The sequence below is a fragment of the Aedes albopictus genome, chromosome 2, assembly GCF_035046485.1.
Source record: "Aedes albopictus strain Foshan chromosome 2, AalbF5, whole genome shotgun sequence".
NCBI classification, from domain to species: Eukaryota; Metazoa; Arthropoda; class Insecta; order Diptera; family Culicidae; genus Aedes; species Aedes albopictus.
Genome location: NC_085137.1, coordinates 342,276,872 through 342,295,017, shown reverse-complemented (window position 1 = coordinate 342,295,017; position 18,146 = coordinate 342,276,872). Strand labels below are relative to the sequence as shown.

The window sequence follows — 18,146 nt, the reverse complement described above, 5'->3', positions numbered from 1 at the left end:
CCCCACCGAAACCACAATAAAACTCTTTAGAACCCCTGAAACTACAAATACGCCCCTTAAGGACTGTTCATTTTATAAAGGGGACAACTTTGCAAGGCTATAAAAAGAAAACGCGTAGTTAAAATTGGAGCAGCCTTGGTTGGTTGTTCAGTACATTATATTAGCAGATAATAACTATAATTAAATTGGGTTAAAATTGTTGGACTTCATAGAAATGTGGCAAAGTGTTAGGAGAGGTCAATTTTTCGATCCCCAAAAACTAGAGATAAACACAAAATTACTGTAAAACATCGGTGTAGCGTTTTTAATTTCATGAAAGTGTTTGCCATACTGCAGCAGTATGAGTGATACATATTCTGGCAAAATATAGACCTAATCGGAATATTAGTTGTTGAGATATTAAAGTTACAAGTTGGTCTCGATTTTCAGAACAAAATTTATTTGTTAAACAAAAAATATGAGAATATTAAATTTTGAATGTTTTCAATGGATCTAGCCGAAAGTACTAATAATGCAATTTCAAATGCAGAAAACCGCTTCTGGATAGCATTGTTGGCTTGGTTACTGTGCTTCATGGCAGTTACCGGAGGAAAAACAGCTTCGTTTTTTGAAGGTTCTTCTAAATAACGATGTAACCCATTGCAAATACAACATAACAATGATGTCGAAAATAAAACTTTACATGTAGTTATTTTCAAATAAGGTATATAATCACATAGGATCAAGCCTTGCTGAAAATAAATAATAACAAGCTTCTCTAGAATCGAAAACTTGCATTTATGGGGCAAAAAAATATGAAATTTTTCACTATGGCCATAATTAAGGATTAAATTTATGATGAAGAATGTACTTTAAAGCATATTTTTCTTCGGTATAATTTAGAATGCGATTCTCTTCTATACTGGACAAATTTTGAACTGAATCCGTAGTGTTATTGCATCACTGGACTTAAATAAGCATGTTTTATTAATTTCATTGATAACAAGGCAACTTACTATATCAAGCTGTATAATGCTTGATGCATTATTATTGACCAACTATTACGTTCTACCTTTAGTAGAATAGTATTAGATCCCAACACATTGAAAAGTTCATAAAAATTTAAAAGTTATGTATGTGGAAAGTTATGTAGAATTTTGAGAAATTGGTTTTTACTGAGTTTTAACGAAAACCGCTCCAGTTCCATCACTAAGGACAATTTGTATAATGTAATATTTTTCCTACACTGTAGAATAGCTATTGAAGTTTATGCAAAAAACTGGTAATGATTTTATTGAAAAATAAAAAAGATATCACACAAATAAGATGTCCTCTTTATAAAATGAACAGTCCTTAAACCTCTCCCAAAAAAAACTTTTGAAAGCACCTTGAAACCCCATGGAATCACTGAAACGCTTCTGAAATTCCTAAAATTCTTTGAAATACCTTAAAACGCTTCTGAGACTCTCCACCCTGAAACCGTTTATTAAACCCCCTGAAACGTTCCAGAAGCTTCTCTCCTTAAAAACTCCAAAATTCTTCCGAAACTCTTCGAAAACCCTTGAAACGTTACCAAAACCCCTTTAAACGATCCTATAACCTCTTAAAGTTTCCCTAAAACGTTCATGAAACCCCCTTGAAAAGTGCCTAAGCCTCTGAGACCCACATAAATGCCACTGCAACTCCTTTAGAAGCGATTCCAGGACCCTGAACTGAGAATTCTCCTGACCATCTCTCCTTCCAATGTCTCCCCTCCCGTTCCCATCGTCGCCTTTATACTCCCGTCCTAGCTTTTTCATTTTTGATGTCCACTTCACTAGTTTTACCCATTTCCCATCTGGGCCTCTGGATTGATTGCTGATCAATTTTCATTGTGTTGAACACAAATTAAATGATAAATAAACAAAAAGAACAATCCGTTCTGGTAAGATTCGAAATCGATACTCCGAAATATTTCGCTATTTCAGCTAAGTCACGAAGCCAGCTTATAGTTATTTATAAGTGGTACGAATCAAATGAAAGTTTGTTAAAAATGTAATCTTGAATCATTTTAAAATTAGTTGCAGTTTTGAGGCGCAATTAATGCAACGCTGAGCAAATATTTCACGTTTCGCCTTTCCAAAGAACATAAACAACAACAAAACTTACGAATCCAATTTGAATTGTCCAAGCGAAACTCCTGAACGAACTTAAAGAACAAAAATCTCAGGCGAGATTCATAAAGCGACTCCTGTGCCCTTTTGGAGAAACTTTTGGATACATTTTTTGAGAAACTCCAGGAAACATTATTGGAGAAAAATTTTAAGCAACTCTAAGCGAAATATATGGAGAAACTCAAATCATCTAGGAGAAAATAAACCTGAATAAACTCAATGAGAAAGTTGTGTCGATACTGCACGGAAATTATAGGAGCATCTCCTAGAAAAATGTTCTGGTGCCACTCTAACAGAAATTTCTTAAACGACTTTAGAACAAATTCCTTGAGCAACAAAAAGAGAATTTTCAGGAGTAACTACAAACAAGATTCCAGAACCAACTGCAACAAGACACAAAAGATCCCTAGAACGCCTGAGGAAAATTTAAACAATAAATTTGAAGCAACTTATGCAGCAACTTTAGAAGATAATGTTGAAGAAACTTCCGGAAACAATTGTTAAAAATTTAATTTCTAGAAGAAGTATTTCATCAACTTCATAAGAGACTTATGGAAAGAATTTACTAAAATCTTCAAGAAACTCCTGGAAAATTTTCGGAAAAATTTGGAAGCTATTCTAGGAGAAATTCTAGGAAACGATTAATGAGGAATTTCTGAAGTAACTTCAGGGCAGTTCCAAAGGTAAATCTAAGAGGAGTTCTTGGAGGTGTTCTAAGAGAATTCTAGAAAAACTAAAAAAAATCAAGAAATTCCTCGAAAACCTTCTGGAGCAACTCCATAAGAAATTTCAGGAGAAAATCCAGCAAACCTTTTTGGGGCGATTCAAAAGAAATTCTTGTAAAAGCTGCTTGACAAGTTCTTGAAGTGGCTTCAAGGCAATTATAGGGGCAACTTCTAAATTGTTTGTTCGAATTTCAATTTGAAGCTCAAATGTTTTTCTCAACCAAATTTATGAATCTAAATTGAACTGTTCAGATTTTTAATAAATATGCTTTAGAATTGTTCTTTTTGTTGTTTTTGTGCATCGATGTTTTATGCGGCCCGCAGGTCGATCTCGAATTGCAAATTTGGCCCGCGGTATCCTCCAGCCTGAGCACCACTAATGTAGTACGTCTCTGTCTGGGATCATATTTAATGCTTCCAGGGTAAAACAATATTTTCTGACGTCCATCAAACTTTTTGTTTCTGTATCAAAATTAACAAATAATCTTGGTTACGAATTTGTAAATTTTGTAAGTTTGCTTTCATAAAGCCAGTGGCGAAAATGGAAATCAAAAACGTTGCTTCGAGCGATTTAAAAGCGGGCGAATATGCTGGGGGCGACTGGGGTCATGAATTCGAGCTCATTTGTTTCCCACATGTATATATTAGGATTACATCTAAGGTACTTTAAGGGGATTTTTTTTTATTATCGTACAAATTGGTACGAAGGTTCTCAGAATTTCATGATTTTTTTCATAGGTAGGGTTCATATATATACATGAACAAAAACTAAATTGAAAACAATCAGAGTCGACTAATTCTCCGGAAAACTCCAGTGGAAAACAAACATTTTCTATAGACACTACCTACTTTGAAAAATCAAAACTCAAGAACGAAGCATCGTAGACACATTTTTTTTGTAGAGTTTTGCTTATGACTCTACAAAAAAAAATGTGTCTCAGCAATAAAAAAAAAAATAATGCAAAATAATAATAATTTCATACAAAATTTTCCACTGTTGAGGAAAATCGGTTGGAAAAGTCGCAAAAACTGTTTTCGAAGTCCGAAAAAAATCCAAATAAATATTTTTGAAAGGACAATTTATAAGCTTTATTCTGTCGAATTTTCACGATGTGGTTTTTCTCCCTTCCTGAGTTATGACCAATTTTGAGGAAATTTTCCAGATGTGCTATATGAGCCGTTTGTTTAAAAAATCATAAATCAAGAACGAAGCATCGTAGACACATTGTTTTTTTTTTGTAAAATCGTTTTTTTTTTGTAAAATTTTCCAGATGTGCTGTATGAGCCGTTTGTTTCCAAACAATTCAAAAATTCCCAAACAATATATTTTTGAAAGAAAATTGTATAAGGTGTATTCTGTAAAATTTTCAAGATGTGGTTTTTCTCCGTTCCTGAGTTATGATCAGTTTTGTTCAAAATAATAATAATAGAGACGGTCAAAAATCAACCAACATCTGGACAATTTCCACAGAATTCCCATAAACGTCACAGTTTATCAAGCTCTTACCGTGGGAACACAGGTTGTTTCCAAATCCAAACAATTCAGAATTTGTTATTTTTCGGCTTTCAGTTACAGAAAAGCGTTGATTATTTTAGATTATTGCCAACGTTTCGATCCTGTGGTTGGCATCTTCATCAGGGCCTATTTATTTTAATAAAAAAGGGGGAGGGGACGGTTGTACAATTATGTTGTTTTTATGATCGATGTACACTCAGTTGCAAAAAAAAAAGCCGAGCTGAATTTTTTTTTCCAAAATCCGTCATGTTCAATCTGCTGCAACTTTGTCAATTATCAATATTTTTGGCTGAAAATTTTACCACTTCATCATCAATATATTGATAATGTATGGACAAAATTTCAAATTGATACAAATTATATGTTATGAGTTATAACAACTTATATGAAAACATCCATTTTTGGATATATTTTTTTCAAAAATTCGTATTTCAGTGAAAAATTTAAGTAGCTTCATAAAAATTTCACTGCAGCGTCAGTAAATATAGGAAATGTTGTGGTCAAAATTTGAAATGTTTTCATCAAGCGGTTTGGGCCACAGAAATCGTCAAAATTTGTAAATTATACTACTTTTATATTCACTAATATACGTATGTATGTTACGCATTACATGTAACGCGTAACGCACTATGTGGTACGTGTAGAAGGTCATAAACAACTAGCAAACCACACGGAAATTTATAAAAATATGTCATATATTATGGATTGTTTATTAAAACTTAGATCTAAACATTAATGGAACGAATTGACCTCGGCTTTTTTTCTGCACCGGTGTTTCAGCGTGGTCAATATGGAGTGAAAACTGTAGGCACCCACAGTGGTACTTCAACTTTGACGATTTCTGTGGCCCAAACCGCTTGATGAAAACATTTCAAATTTTAACCACAACATTTCCTATATTTACTGACGCTGCAGTGAAATTTTTATGAAGCTACTTAAATTTTTCACTGAAATACGGATTTTTGATAAAGGTATGTCCAAAAATGGATGTTTTCATATAAGTTGTTATAACTCAAAATATATAATTTCTATCGATATGAAATTTTGACCATACATTATCAATATATTGATGATGAAGTGGTGAAATTTTCAGCCAAAAATATTGATAATTGCCAAAGTTGCAGCAGATTAAACATGGCGCATTTTAGGAGAAAAATTCAGCTCGGCTTTTTTTTGCAACTGAGTGTAAGTTGTTGAAAAATTCATTTCGCCATATCTAAATTCAATCACATACAGCTCATTTTAAAAGCTGAACCTGAGAATATGGGATATGAAAAACTTGTGCAGCTAGACCAGTTCTGCAAGAAAGTCACGGAAAAACTGCTATTTTTCGAATATTTAAGGTAAATGTCACGGACTACCTCCAAAAAATCCCAATGATATTCACGGTGAATATCATTTGGCATTTTTCGAAGGTAGTCCGTGACATTTACCTTAAATATTCAAAAAATAGCAGTTTTGCCGTGACTTTCTTGCAGAATTTGTGTAGCCGCAAAAGTTTTTCATATACTATATACTCAGGTTCAGCTTCTAAAATGGTGGTTGAATTTAGATATGACGAAATGAATTTTTCAGCACTGAGTGTAACTACTCACTCGATGTGAATCAACTTGTTTTGGATTCGTGTTGATCACACGGCATCGAACACCTACCGGAGGAGTGGAAAGAAGGAGAAATCTGAGCGATCAACATTTTGAATGCCTCCTAAGAAGTGCTATTGCTATCCCAGATCATCTTTCTTAGTATGTCACCTCAAACGAATGAGTGCGTGAGAAGCTCTTCGACGGCCACAGCACACCTTCACCGTATGGCAATTCCATCAGAAATGTCGCGTATACCAGTTCCCAACCCATCATATTTATTATTATTACTATTTATTAACAACACTTTACCATTATTGTGGCATTCGTGTCAAACCAGTGCCAGTTTTGACGACACAGAGCTATGCAAAACCATGGACCAAACCGGGTTTTCTGGGAAGCTGAACAGACTGATCAAAGAAAATTCAAATCTCGCCGGCGCCTGTGACAAGGTGAACGACTCTCATGACTACTCTCCAACATAACTGTGAAACAACCGTGAGTACGATTTCAATGAAATCTGATCAATATTTGTGCTTTGTGATCGACATGGACATTTTTATCAGGAGTTTTGGAACGGTGGCAGAACCGTACACCTACCTGAAACATGAATCAGTGACGGTCGAACTGGTGATGATGGCACTGAAAACGAAGTACATGCTGATAGGCAAAACATCACACGGTAGGATTCGTATAGGTCAAGGAAGTTTTTTCACAATAAACGGTGATTTCTTCGAGGTAGTGTACCATGCTGGAAATTTTCGAGTGAAGCGTGCTAAGGACGTCTGTTCACCAAGGAGATGCGGCTCAAATAGCGTCTGTTCTGGCATCCAGCGGCTGAGTATGAAATGCTCCTCCACCGGAAGCTATACCTAAGGTGGCAGCCCCACCACGGTGGATAGGAGACCTTAGCCCAACAACATACTGTTTCCGAAACCAAAAAAAAAAAACCGTTACTGAAACCGAAAATGAAAGATTACAAACTGATTCAACGGCAACAACTTTTAGCGCGAATCAATGGACAAGAATTGGAATTTGGAATGTATTAACCCTAGCCCAGCAGGGTAAACTGGCACAACTAACCAATGAGGCATGCCGTATGAAGCTTGAGATCCTAGGACTGAGCGAGGTTCGTCGGCCGAACTTTGGAATGCACAGATTGGCGTCGGGTCAAATTCTGCTATACTCTGGCCTACGAGGTGAACACGCTCCTCGCCACCGTGGAGTTGGATTCCTGCTCAGCGCTCACGCCTACGCTGCGCTCATGAATTGGGAACCTATTAATGGGAGGATAATTGTAGCCATATTCCATTGGCGTAGCTAGCTTTTTTTTATCTCTCTCACTCTCCTAAACAAACACGAGAAAGAGAAGGATGAAAGAGGGGGCACTGGCCCCCTTTTGCATTCCGCTCTTCCTCGTGTTTGTTTGGGAGAGTGAGTAAGAAGATAGAAAAAGCTAGCTACGCCAATGTCAGATTCAGAACACGGGTTCGAAACCTTATCATGATTCAATGTTACGTGCCAACCGATGCTGCCGAATTACAAGATAAAGAGAACTTTTACAGTCAACTGAATGCTTTCGTGGACAAGATTCCGAAAGGTGATATCAAGATCCTCATGGGCGACTTCAACCCGAAGGTTGGTTCCGACAACTCGGACTATGAGCTCGTCATGGGACGCCATGGTCTCGGAGAAATGAGCGAAAACGGAGAGCTGTTTGCAGAGTTTTGTGGCAACAATAACATGGTGATTGGGAGATCGCACTTTCCTCATCGACCAGTGCACAAAGTGACATGGGTTTCCCGTGATGACATCACGGAAAATCAAATCGACCGGACGGAGCCTTCTTGATGTGCGGAACAAACGTAGCGCCGACATTGCGTCCGACCATCATCTCCTAATCGGCGAGATACGACTGCGCATTGCCAGGATCCAGCAACAGGAGGAGAAAATCGGGCGCCGGTTTAACACACGCCGACTGGATGACGCTGCGGTGAAAAGGTCCTTCGTCGAGGAGCTAGCAAACCGTGCTGCGGATATTCCAGCAGGTGGAAGCGTAAAAGATCAATGAAGCGCCATCAAGAATGCCTTCATCACCACCAGCGAGAATAATTTGGGTGAGCTACGCACCCGAAGAAAGCAGTGGATCACAGATGATACCTGGAGGAAGACAGAGGAGCGAAGGAACGCCAAAGCCGCGATAGAGAAGGAAGTGAAACGCTCATGTAGACGGGACAAAACAGCTTGGGCGGACTCCCTAGCCGACGAAGGCGAGAAAACCACAAACACCGCCGACATCCGTCTCCTCTATGATGTCTCACGTCGCCTTAGTGGGACTAAGATGAATGCTACGATGCTCGTGAGAGACACGTCTGGACAGTTACTGACCGACCCGGCTGACCAGTTGAAACGCTGGTTCGAGCACTTTGGGAACCTTTTTCAAGTTTCGGCCACGCCACCAACACCTCAGCATGATCCGCCAAGGGTCGACGCATTACCCGTGTCAGCACCGAAGCTCCATCAGTGCAGGAGATAGAAACAGCCATCCGTAGCATGAAATCGAACAGGGCCCCAGGGGTCGATTGCATATGCTGAGATCCCCAAAGCTGACCCCGTAGTATCCGCACAACTACTGCATCAATTATTCTGCAACATATGGTAAACCGCGACATTTCCAGCCGACTGGATGCAAGGCGTCTTAATAAAAGTACCCAAAAAGAGTGACCTGACTGTATGTGATAATTGGCGGGGCATCATGTTGCTGTGTATCGTTCTCAAAGTCCTTTGAGAATCCTGTGTGGACCATATTGTCACGCTCCGTATCATTCTGGAGCCTATCAATGAGTTCCAAGAGTCTCTCTACCTGGTGGTCATTGATTACGAAAAAGCTTTCGACCGTCTCAATCACGGAAACATGTGGGAAGCTTTCAGGCGCAAGGGTGTCCCTGAGAAAATCATCGGCCTCATCGAAGCACAGTACAGAGCTTTTTCGTGCAGAGTACTGCACAACGGTGTTCCCATTCGGGTCGTTGCTGGAGTGAGGCAAGGATGTATCCTATCACCGCTACTGTTCCTCATCGTAATCGATGAGATCCTGGTTGGTGCGATTGACCGTAAGCCAAATCGTGGATTGCTGTGGCAACTCATTACCATGGAGCACCTCAATGACTTCGAACTGGATGATGACGTTGCTCTCCTAGCTCAACCGGCGCTCTGATATGCAGAGCAGGCTCGATGATCTTGCCAATCGTTCCTCAGTGGCAGGTTTTACCACAACGGCAACAAGACCAAATCGTTGGATATCAACACGATCAACCCTCCCAGCTTTACGGTAGCTGGGTAATCAGTGGAGAATGCTGAAAGCTTCCAATATCTTGGAAACCAAATGGCAGACGATGGCGGCACCAAGATCGACATAGGTGCACGGATCAAAAAGGCGTGGGTTGCTTTTGCGAGTTTAAGAAATGTATGGAAAAACAACCAGATCAGTCGACGCACCAAAATCCGAATTTTTAACTCGAACGTAAAATCTTTGCTGCCATACGCCAGTGAAACCTGGTGTGTAACAGCAGAGAACAATCAACGGTTGCAGGTCTTCATCAATAGATGCCTGCGGTATATAATTCGTGCATGGTGGCCTCACACAATTGGATCTCCAACGTGGAGCTCCATCGTCGATGTCATCAAAAACCGATAGCGACAAAAATTCGGGAGCGAAAGTGAAGGCGGGTCGGCCACACTCTACGCAGGGGCGGAAACGAAATCTGCAAGCAAGCGTTAGACTGAAACGCTGCAGGACATCGCAGCAGAGGCAGACCCAGAGGCTCATTTGGGCGCAGCCTCAATAACGAAATCAAGCAAGTCGACAGAAATTTGACCTGGTCACAGGTCAAGGCGATGACTGGCAATCGTCCAGGATAGGAATCTTTCAATTCGGCCCTCTGCACCACCGTGGGTACCCAGGACTGAAAGTAAGTAAGTATTGCTAAGGACGACGATCTTCAGCAGTGTACAGGAGGACAGTGTGTGGCGAAGGAAGATGAACCATAAGATAGCTGCACTCTATGGAGAACTTAGCATCTAGAAGGTGGTCAAAGTCGGAAGCTTACTCTGGGCAGGGTATGTTGTAAGAATGCTATACAACAATCTTTCAAAATTGGCAAATTGCCATAGACCCGTTTGTGCAAGAAGGCTTAGAATATAGGTGGACCACGCAGAACGTGTTCTAATTTTCAACTATGTGCTTTCCGATACACTCCTGAACCCTAATATACATTTTTTCTGGCTCTCAAAAAGAATGTATCCCAGGGCCTGGAGCAAATCTGAACTCAGATTTGGACTCTGCATAGCAAATTACTTCTAATTTTGTTACGCTAATATATGCCTAGAACATACTGTGTTATTAATTAATTACTCAACTTCATTTATTACACAATCACAAATCATTACATGTTTTGTGTGGCAGCTTTCCCCGTTGATATACATTACATAGTTCAATCTGCTTGTCCCTAGCAAGTGCTGCATGTGCAAAAACCGTATCAGAGAGAGTCACAACAAAGGGCTACTGATAAGGGGCAAGAAGGAAGCAAAACAAAAAAAAAACTGCATGCTCTGCGCATCTCGCTGGGATCGGTACTGACGGACTTCCTACTTCAGTACTCGTTGAACCGTGTCGAACGCTTGTCACCATTCTGAATCTCAGGGAGAATCATGTTTTTGCTCAGGTTTGTTTTAACAGCTTTCTTAGTCACATTTTGGGGATAATAGAAAAGGTAACTTTCAATTGTAATTCGAACAGGTTTTTACTTCTTGGGTTCTTCGGAGGATCTTTGGCAGTCATCTACGATTGCAATCATTTCTTGAACGGAGTGTACACCATCCGATATTGCGCGTTGAGCAACGTCACCGTTACCCATGATGCGGAAGAGGTCGTATTCCGATCTGAATATCCAAGGCCATACTATTTCGAGTTTTCCGAATCGAAGCTCACGGAAATTCCTCGAGTGATGTTTACCTCGTTTCCAGAGATGCAAAATCTGGACGTGACTCGATGTCAGGTGGAGAACATCAACAAGTACACCTTCGAGCAGGCAAAGGAGCTTCGGTATTTGAATATGTCCGGGAATCAACTGAGCATGCTGAACAACTTTGTGTTCAAGGGCTGTGATAAACTGGTGCGGTTGGACGTGTCGAGCAATCGGATTTCGGAAGTGAAGGAGAAGGCTCTGCATGATTTGCCAAAAATTGATCACTTGGATTTGTCTGGAAATTTGTTGAAACAGCTAGATGCGGGATTGTTTTCGAAACTGACTCTGTTATCGTATCTTTCGCTGGCCAATAACAGGATCTCCGAAATACACGATCGTTTGCTTGAAAACTGTACTATGATCGCCTATTTGGATCTGAGAGGGAATCGTATCTACAGTTTAAGTGACACTTTTCTCAGCAGTCTTACCTACTTGCGGATACTCGTATTAGATGAGAACAGGCTTACCTCTTTGGTGATACCTCATCAACTGACAAAGCTGTTTGCATCCAAGAATAACATTTCTTCGATTTATGCTGAAAGTGCAGAAAAATCCCAACTCTACTCAATGAGTTTGTCGAAGAACAACTTAAAGGACATCCGTAACATCACCATCTTGGAAACGCTAACTATATTGGATCTCTCGTTCAATCCAATTGGACCGCTTCACTTGACAACATTCTTGAAACTCAAGAAACTAATCGATCTCAACCTAGAAGCAACCCAGCTTCAAACCGTCGAACACGGGACATTCACACAGCAATCCAAACTGCGTCGATTGGACTTGTCCTACAACCTTCTGCAGAAGTTGGACATCTCAGTCCTAGTACCCACTCCCAATCTGGAAACACTCTTTATTGATGGGAACGGTCTTCAGGAGTTTAGCTATGAAAACATGCAGGAGTTATTCCCGAATTTGACGTATCTAGGACTTTTTGCCAACTCCTGGAACTGCTCATACCTAACGAACTTGGTACGATTCTGCAATCGCAATAAAATAGCGATAGGCACTACGAAAAATTACGGAGAAATTACTCATATGACCAATGTTCAAGGAATTTACTGTGCCAATTCTGATAAAGATCGTATCCAGTTTCAACCAAGCCTGGCCGTCAGCCATCTGGACGAGAATTTCTTCCGGGAAGAAGACACCCAGCTGAAACTGATAGTGGCCAACGTGACTTCAACTGAGTTCGAATATAAGCTAATGGTGGAGCTGTTGGATATGATAAGAAATGTGAACGCCTCCAACGCTGATCGGCTGGACGAAGTGAGAAAAATTGCACTGGGTCATGAGAGGGGTTGTGATGCAAGCCATGCTATTGGCTTCCAAGTGTTTATAATGTTGATCTTAACGGTAATACTGGTAATGAATGTTGGCTTTCTGCTGTACGTCCACTACAACGCCAATGCACGACGGGCTATTGATAGAATGATTATTTTTAAACGAGGCGAAACAGCTTCAATACAAACACAAATGGAAGACTTCTAAAGAGATGTGCGATGTAATAAGTTAAGCTTGTAAATATATTATTTGTAGATGTAAATGTGCTTTCTTTATTACTATCACATCAATAAAAGACATTTTGTCACGTGAAAGATTCAATTTTTTTTAAAGTGTTATCCAACACCACTAAAAATGTCATTCTCCACAGTCATCGGATTCGGTTCAACTTGGTGAAAGGTAATTTTCATCAAATCTCTCGAAATAATCTGATCGCCCTGGGGGCACAACAAACAATCCGCCAGACAGTGCAGTGATGGGAATTCCACTGCCAAGCCACGTGCATGTTCGTTCACGTATCGTCAAACTGTCATTGATCTAAATCGGTCGCGCTGATTTCAATCGGGCAATCGCCAGGCAAAAAGGCACTCGTTGTTGGTAATGGGAAATTTTGCCAGGTTCTTTTTTTTCCGCTCTCTGACTTCCATTTCATCATACCATAATTTAAATAGTTTTAGAGATTCGCAGTTCCGCGTGCTGGGATGCTTTCGCCCCAACCCATCCAATGTTTGGGGGTGCTTTTACCGGGGACTATGTTTGATTTGATGTTTTGTATTGAAGTGCGAGTATGGATTGGTAGAGTAGACCAGTAGTTTCCAACTGATGATAACTGTTTATCTTTTTTATTGAATGTCCAGTTTTTATTTGACGCCAGGGTTACACTTTCATGAGACTTCTTCTCATTTTTCATCTTTCTGGAATTTATGTCCTATATAGCCTGCTTCTAAGGTTAGGGGCTGTCCATAAACCACGTGGTCATTTTTTTGGGACTTTTCAAACCCCCCCCCCCCCCCCCGCGTGGTAATTAGTCCATACAAAATTTTTTATTTGTCCATACAAAATGGTCATTGGCCGAACCCCCCCCCCCCCCCCCTCATGACCACGTGGTTTATGGACAGCCCCTAGTGTTCTATGAGTTCTTCCACAGTTATTAACTGAGACTTTTCAATGTTTTTTTTTATCCTTAACCGCCTAACCTGACTTACAGTTCTCATATCAGGGCAATACGAGCGATTCTGTGCTGCCATTGTAGAATGGTTACCCATGGTTTCAAAATTTCAGCACCCCCTATACCGGAACGTCTTCGCATCTTATAAGGAAGAGGAAATTTCTTCAGTGATTCCCTCCGAAACTACTCTAGAAGTTCTATGAGGAATACTTACTTGATACTTGTTGGGCTGCAACTCGTAGCGGTGAGTCTACGCCAAATGAAGTATTCGCCTCCACTGGTCTCGGTCCTGGGCCAATCGCTTCCAGTAACCCTGAACGTTTAGAGCCCTTAGGTCCGTGTGCGCGGCCTACCACGAAGCCGACTACCCCTTCGTAGTTCTCTGCTGAATATGGTTTAGCTTGTCGTTCGTCCGGCATACGAACTACGTGCCCAGCCCACCACACCCTTTTTTTTTCCTTCTAAACCATAGGCGCGTCCCTTTTTTGTATTTCTCGACGGCCTTCGAGGCGCGTCCCTCTTTTCCATTTCTCGACGGCCTTCGAGGCGCGCCCCTTTTTCGCATTTCTCGACGGCCTTCGAGGCGCGTCCCTCTTTTCCATTTCTCGACGGCCTTCGAGGCGCGTCCCTTTTTTGCATTTCTCGACGGCCTTCGAGGTGCGCCCCTTTTTCGCATTTCTCGACGGCCTTCCAGGCGCGCCCCTTTGTTGCATTTCTCGACGGCCTTCGAGGCGTGTCCCTCTTTTCCATTTCTCGACGGCCTTCGAGGCGCGCCCCTTTTTCGCATTTCTCGACGGCCTTCCAGGCGCGCCACTTTTTTGCATTTCTCGACGGCCTTCGAGGCGCGCCACTTTTTATTTTTCCTCGACGGCCTTCGAGGCGCATCTTTCTTTTCTATTTCTCGACGGCCTTCCAGGCACGTCCATTTTTGCATTTCTCGGCGGCCTTCGAGGCCGCGCCCCTTTTTCGCATTTCTCGACGGCCTTCGAGGCGCGTCCCTCTTTTCCATTTCTCGACGGCCTTCGAGGCGCGTCCCTTTTTTGCATTTCTCGACGGCCTTCGAGGCGCGCCCCTTTTTCGCATTTCTCGACGGCCTTCCAGGCGCGCCCCTTTGTTGCATTTCTCGACGGCCTTCGAGGCGTGTCCCTCTTTTCCATTTCTCGACGGCCTTCGAGGCGCGCCCCTTTTTCGCATTTCTCGACGGCCTTCCAGGCGCGCCACTTTTTTGCATTTCTCGACGGCCTTCGAGGCGCGCCACTTTTTATTTTTCCTCGACGGCCTTCGAGGCGCATCTTTCTTTTCTATTTCTCGACGGCCTTCCAGGCACGTCCATTTTTGCATTTCTCGGCGGCCTTCGAGGCCGCGCCCCTTTTTCGCATTTCTCGACGGCCTTCGAGGCGCGTCCCTCTTTTCCATTTCTCGACGGCCTTCGAGGCGCGTCCCTTTTTCGCATTTCTCGACGGCCTTCCAGGCGCGCCACTTTTTTGCATTTCTCGACGGCCTTCGAGGCGCGCCACTTTTTATTTTTCCTCGACGGCCTTCGAGGCGCATCTTTCTTTTCTATTTCTCGACGGCCTTCCAGGCACGTCCATTTTTGCATTTCTCGGCGGCCTTCGAGGCGCGTCCCTTTTTTATATTTCTCGACGGCCTTCGAGGCGCGTCCCTCTTTTCCATTTCTCGACGGCCTTCGAGGCGCGCCCCTTTTTCGCATTTCTCGACGGCCTTCGAGGCGCGTCCCTCTTTTCCATTTCTCGACGGCCTTCGAGGCGCGTCCCTTTTTTGCATTTCTCGACGGCCTTCGAGGCGCGCCCCTTTTTCGCATTTCTCGACGGCCTTACAGGCGCGCCCCTTTGTTGCATTTCTCGACGGCCTTCGAGGCGCGTCCCTCTTTTCCATTTCTCGACGGCCTTCGAGGCGCGTCCCTTTTTTGCATTTCTCGACGGCCTTCGAGGTGCGCCCCTTTTTCGCATTTCTCGACGGCCTTACAGGCGCGCCCCTTTGTTGCATTTCTCGACGGCCTTCGAGGCGCGTCCCTCTTTTCCATTTCTCGACGGCCTTCGAGGCGCGCCCCTTTTTCGCATTTCTCGACGGCCTTCCAGGCGCGTCTTTCTTTTTCATTTCTCGACGGCCTTCGAGGCGCGTCTTTCGATTCCGAAAATCGTACATAACCTATCCGACGGTCTTCGAGACACGTCTCCGAGCATGGCATACTGGAAAATCAGGTCATTTGGACGGTCCTCGGGACGCGTTTTTCTATATTTTTCAATCCAAAACTTCTATTCGGTGAACGACGTGACACCCCTTTGCACATTTTGAACAAAAAAAAGAAACTTATACCTGCCGCTTCACCACAATACTGCCTTTTTCAATCATTTTCACTTTTCATTTCACTTAACTGGCTGAGCGATTCTCACCTATGTTTGACTTTATTGCAAAAAAATTGCAATAAAGCCTGGCAGGATTGCCATTGTGGGAATTTAGCTGATGGTTCTCGATGAGAATCGCCCAGCGCAGCGACCAGATACACTGCACGTCCGACGTGGTCGAACGCTGACCAAAGAAAGAGGAAGAGTCGTGGCCTGCTGTGATGTCGTCAGCAGCTGTCACTCGATAGCGTGGGCGTTACCCTGGGTGGGGAATGTGCATGCGTTATCAGTTGTCTGTTGACATATTGGGGGATAAGACTCTAAACACACTGAGAGATGCTTACTGTCAGACATTTACCACACACAATCCTCGCAGTTTCTTTTTGAAAAGCTATGAACGCCTCTTCCACGGCCCGACGGTCGATCCTGATGATGTCGATATCATCTGCGAAGCCCAGGAGCATATGCGACCTCGTGACAATGGTTCCGCTCCTTTGCACACCAGCTCTCCTTATCGCTCCTTCCAGCGCTATGTTGAACAGTAAGTTTGAAAAAGCATCACCCTGCTTCATCCCGTCTAAGGTTACGAACGATGACGAAATTTCATCCGCAACCCGTACACTTGATTTCGAACCGTCAAGCGTCACACGAATCAGTCTTATCTGCTTCGCCGGAAAACCATGTTCGATCATAATCTGCCATAACTCATATCTCTTCACTGAATCGTATGCCGCCTTGAAATCAATAAACAGATGATGAGTCTGCAAGTTGTAACTACCGAAATTGATCGAGAATCTGCCGCAGGGTGTACACTGTACATCTGATCCGTCGTTGATCGGACTTCTCAATCGGCCTCAGCCTGTTAAACAGAATTCCGGACAAAATTTCGTACGCTGAATTGTGAAGTGTTATTCCTCTGCAATTCGCGCACTGCAGTCGATGCCCTTTTTTGTATAGAGGGCAAATGAGACCATCCAACCAACTAGCAGGCAGTTCTTCCTCTTCCCATATATTCAATATAATACGGTGTAAGAACTGATACAGCTGCTCACTATGGTGCTTGAGAAGCTCGACCGGGAGTTTGTCCTTCCCAGCAGCCTTATTGTTCTTCAGCCCTCTAATGGATGTCTTGATCTCGTCTAGCGTTGGAGGTTGCACAGCTTGTCCCTCGTCGTCGTCTTCCATTCCCACCGTTTAACAACTCCTCGAAGTGCTCTCTTCACCTGGCAGCCACCATTGTTTTGTCTGTCAGCACGATTCCTTCACGGTCGTTGCTCATGACGGGAGAGGGCGCTGTTTTTTTTCCGCACGCCATTGACAGTTTCAAAAAACCTCCGCATATCATTCTGCTCCATACTTTCTTGCGTTTGAGCAATCACATTTTTACTCATGGCGTCTTTTCTTACTGCTCCACTCGTTTGTCGACTGCTCTCGTTTCCCTATATCGCTCCCTGCTCTGCCGGGTCCCAGACACCAGCATCTGGCTTCGGGCGATATTTTTCTCACCCGTTACCCTTCGAAACTCCTCGTCGAACCACCCGTTCCTAGGTCGTCTTTGAGCAGTACCAATCACCTCCCACGCTGCCGTACTCATCGCTCCGTGGATAGACTCCCACAGAGTGTTGAGATTATCGCTCTCGTTGATTTCACTTATCCGCTCGTTCAGTTTCTGGTGATAGTCAGCTACCGTACCGTCCGTTGAAAAATGCTGGATGTTGAAACACATCGATCGTCGGTTCTTAGAGTCCGACACGGTTGATAACCGAGCTCAAACCTTACTAACTACGAGGTAGTGATCTGAGTTGATGTTAGGACCCCTAAAAGTTATAACATCTTTGAGAATTGTCGCTTTAAATTTGAGGAGATTTTCCACGGATTTTTTTTTTCAGACTTCTTCTAGAAGTTTCTAATGAATTTCATTTGCTAATTCCTTCCGATATATCTCAAGGATTTCCTTCAGGAATGCCTCAATGATTATGCCAGCAATACCTCCAGAGATTGCTTTAGAAATTGATTCAGAGATTTTAGCTCAGGAATCCTTACAGATTTTTTTTCTACAATTTCTAATAAGGTTCTCTGCAGGTATCTTCTGAAATTCTCTCAGGGATTCTTGCAGAAACATCTTAAGGGATACCAGTTTTTAGTGTGATTTCTGAAAAAATAAACTGCAGAAAACATCTCAGGTGGAATATTTGAAGGAATCTAAGGACCGCCGGCAAAATTTTCTTTAAGCGGAGTAATTTTTGAGTTTTTTATTATCTACCTGGTGAAACCTGGTGTTAGCTCACCACTGCACTTAGCTGTTCCGTCGACGGAAACACTGGCCTACCCGTGCGCATCCACGCTTC

At 42.6% G+C, this 18,146-nt stretch overlaps 2 protein-coding genes across 2 annotated transcripts in view; one reads left to right on the top strand and one right to left on the bottom strand.

The window, feature by feature from the left end:
* The window catches only part of LOC109431742 (BTB/POZ domain-containing protein Tiwaz), a 233,557-nt gene that overhangs the window by 20,453 nt on the left and 194,958 nt on the right, over positions 1-18,146 (bottom strand). The window lies entirely within an intron of this gene.
* On the top strand, positions 10,514-12,526 carry LOC109431741 (protein artichoke-like). The gene is made up of 2 exons (XM_062852629.1): positions 10,514-10,677; positions 10,752-12,526. Exons 1-2 carry the CDS (start codon positions 10,664-10,666, stop codon positions 12,469-12,471), a joined length of 1,734 nt encoding a protein of 577 aa, XP_062708613.1. The 5' UTR covers positions 10,514-10,663; the 3' UTR covers positions 12,472-12,526.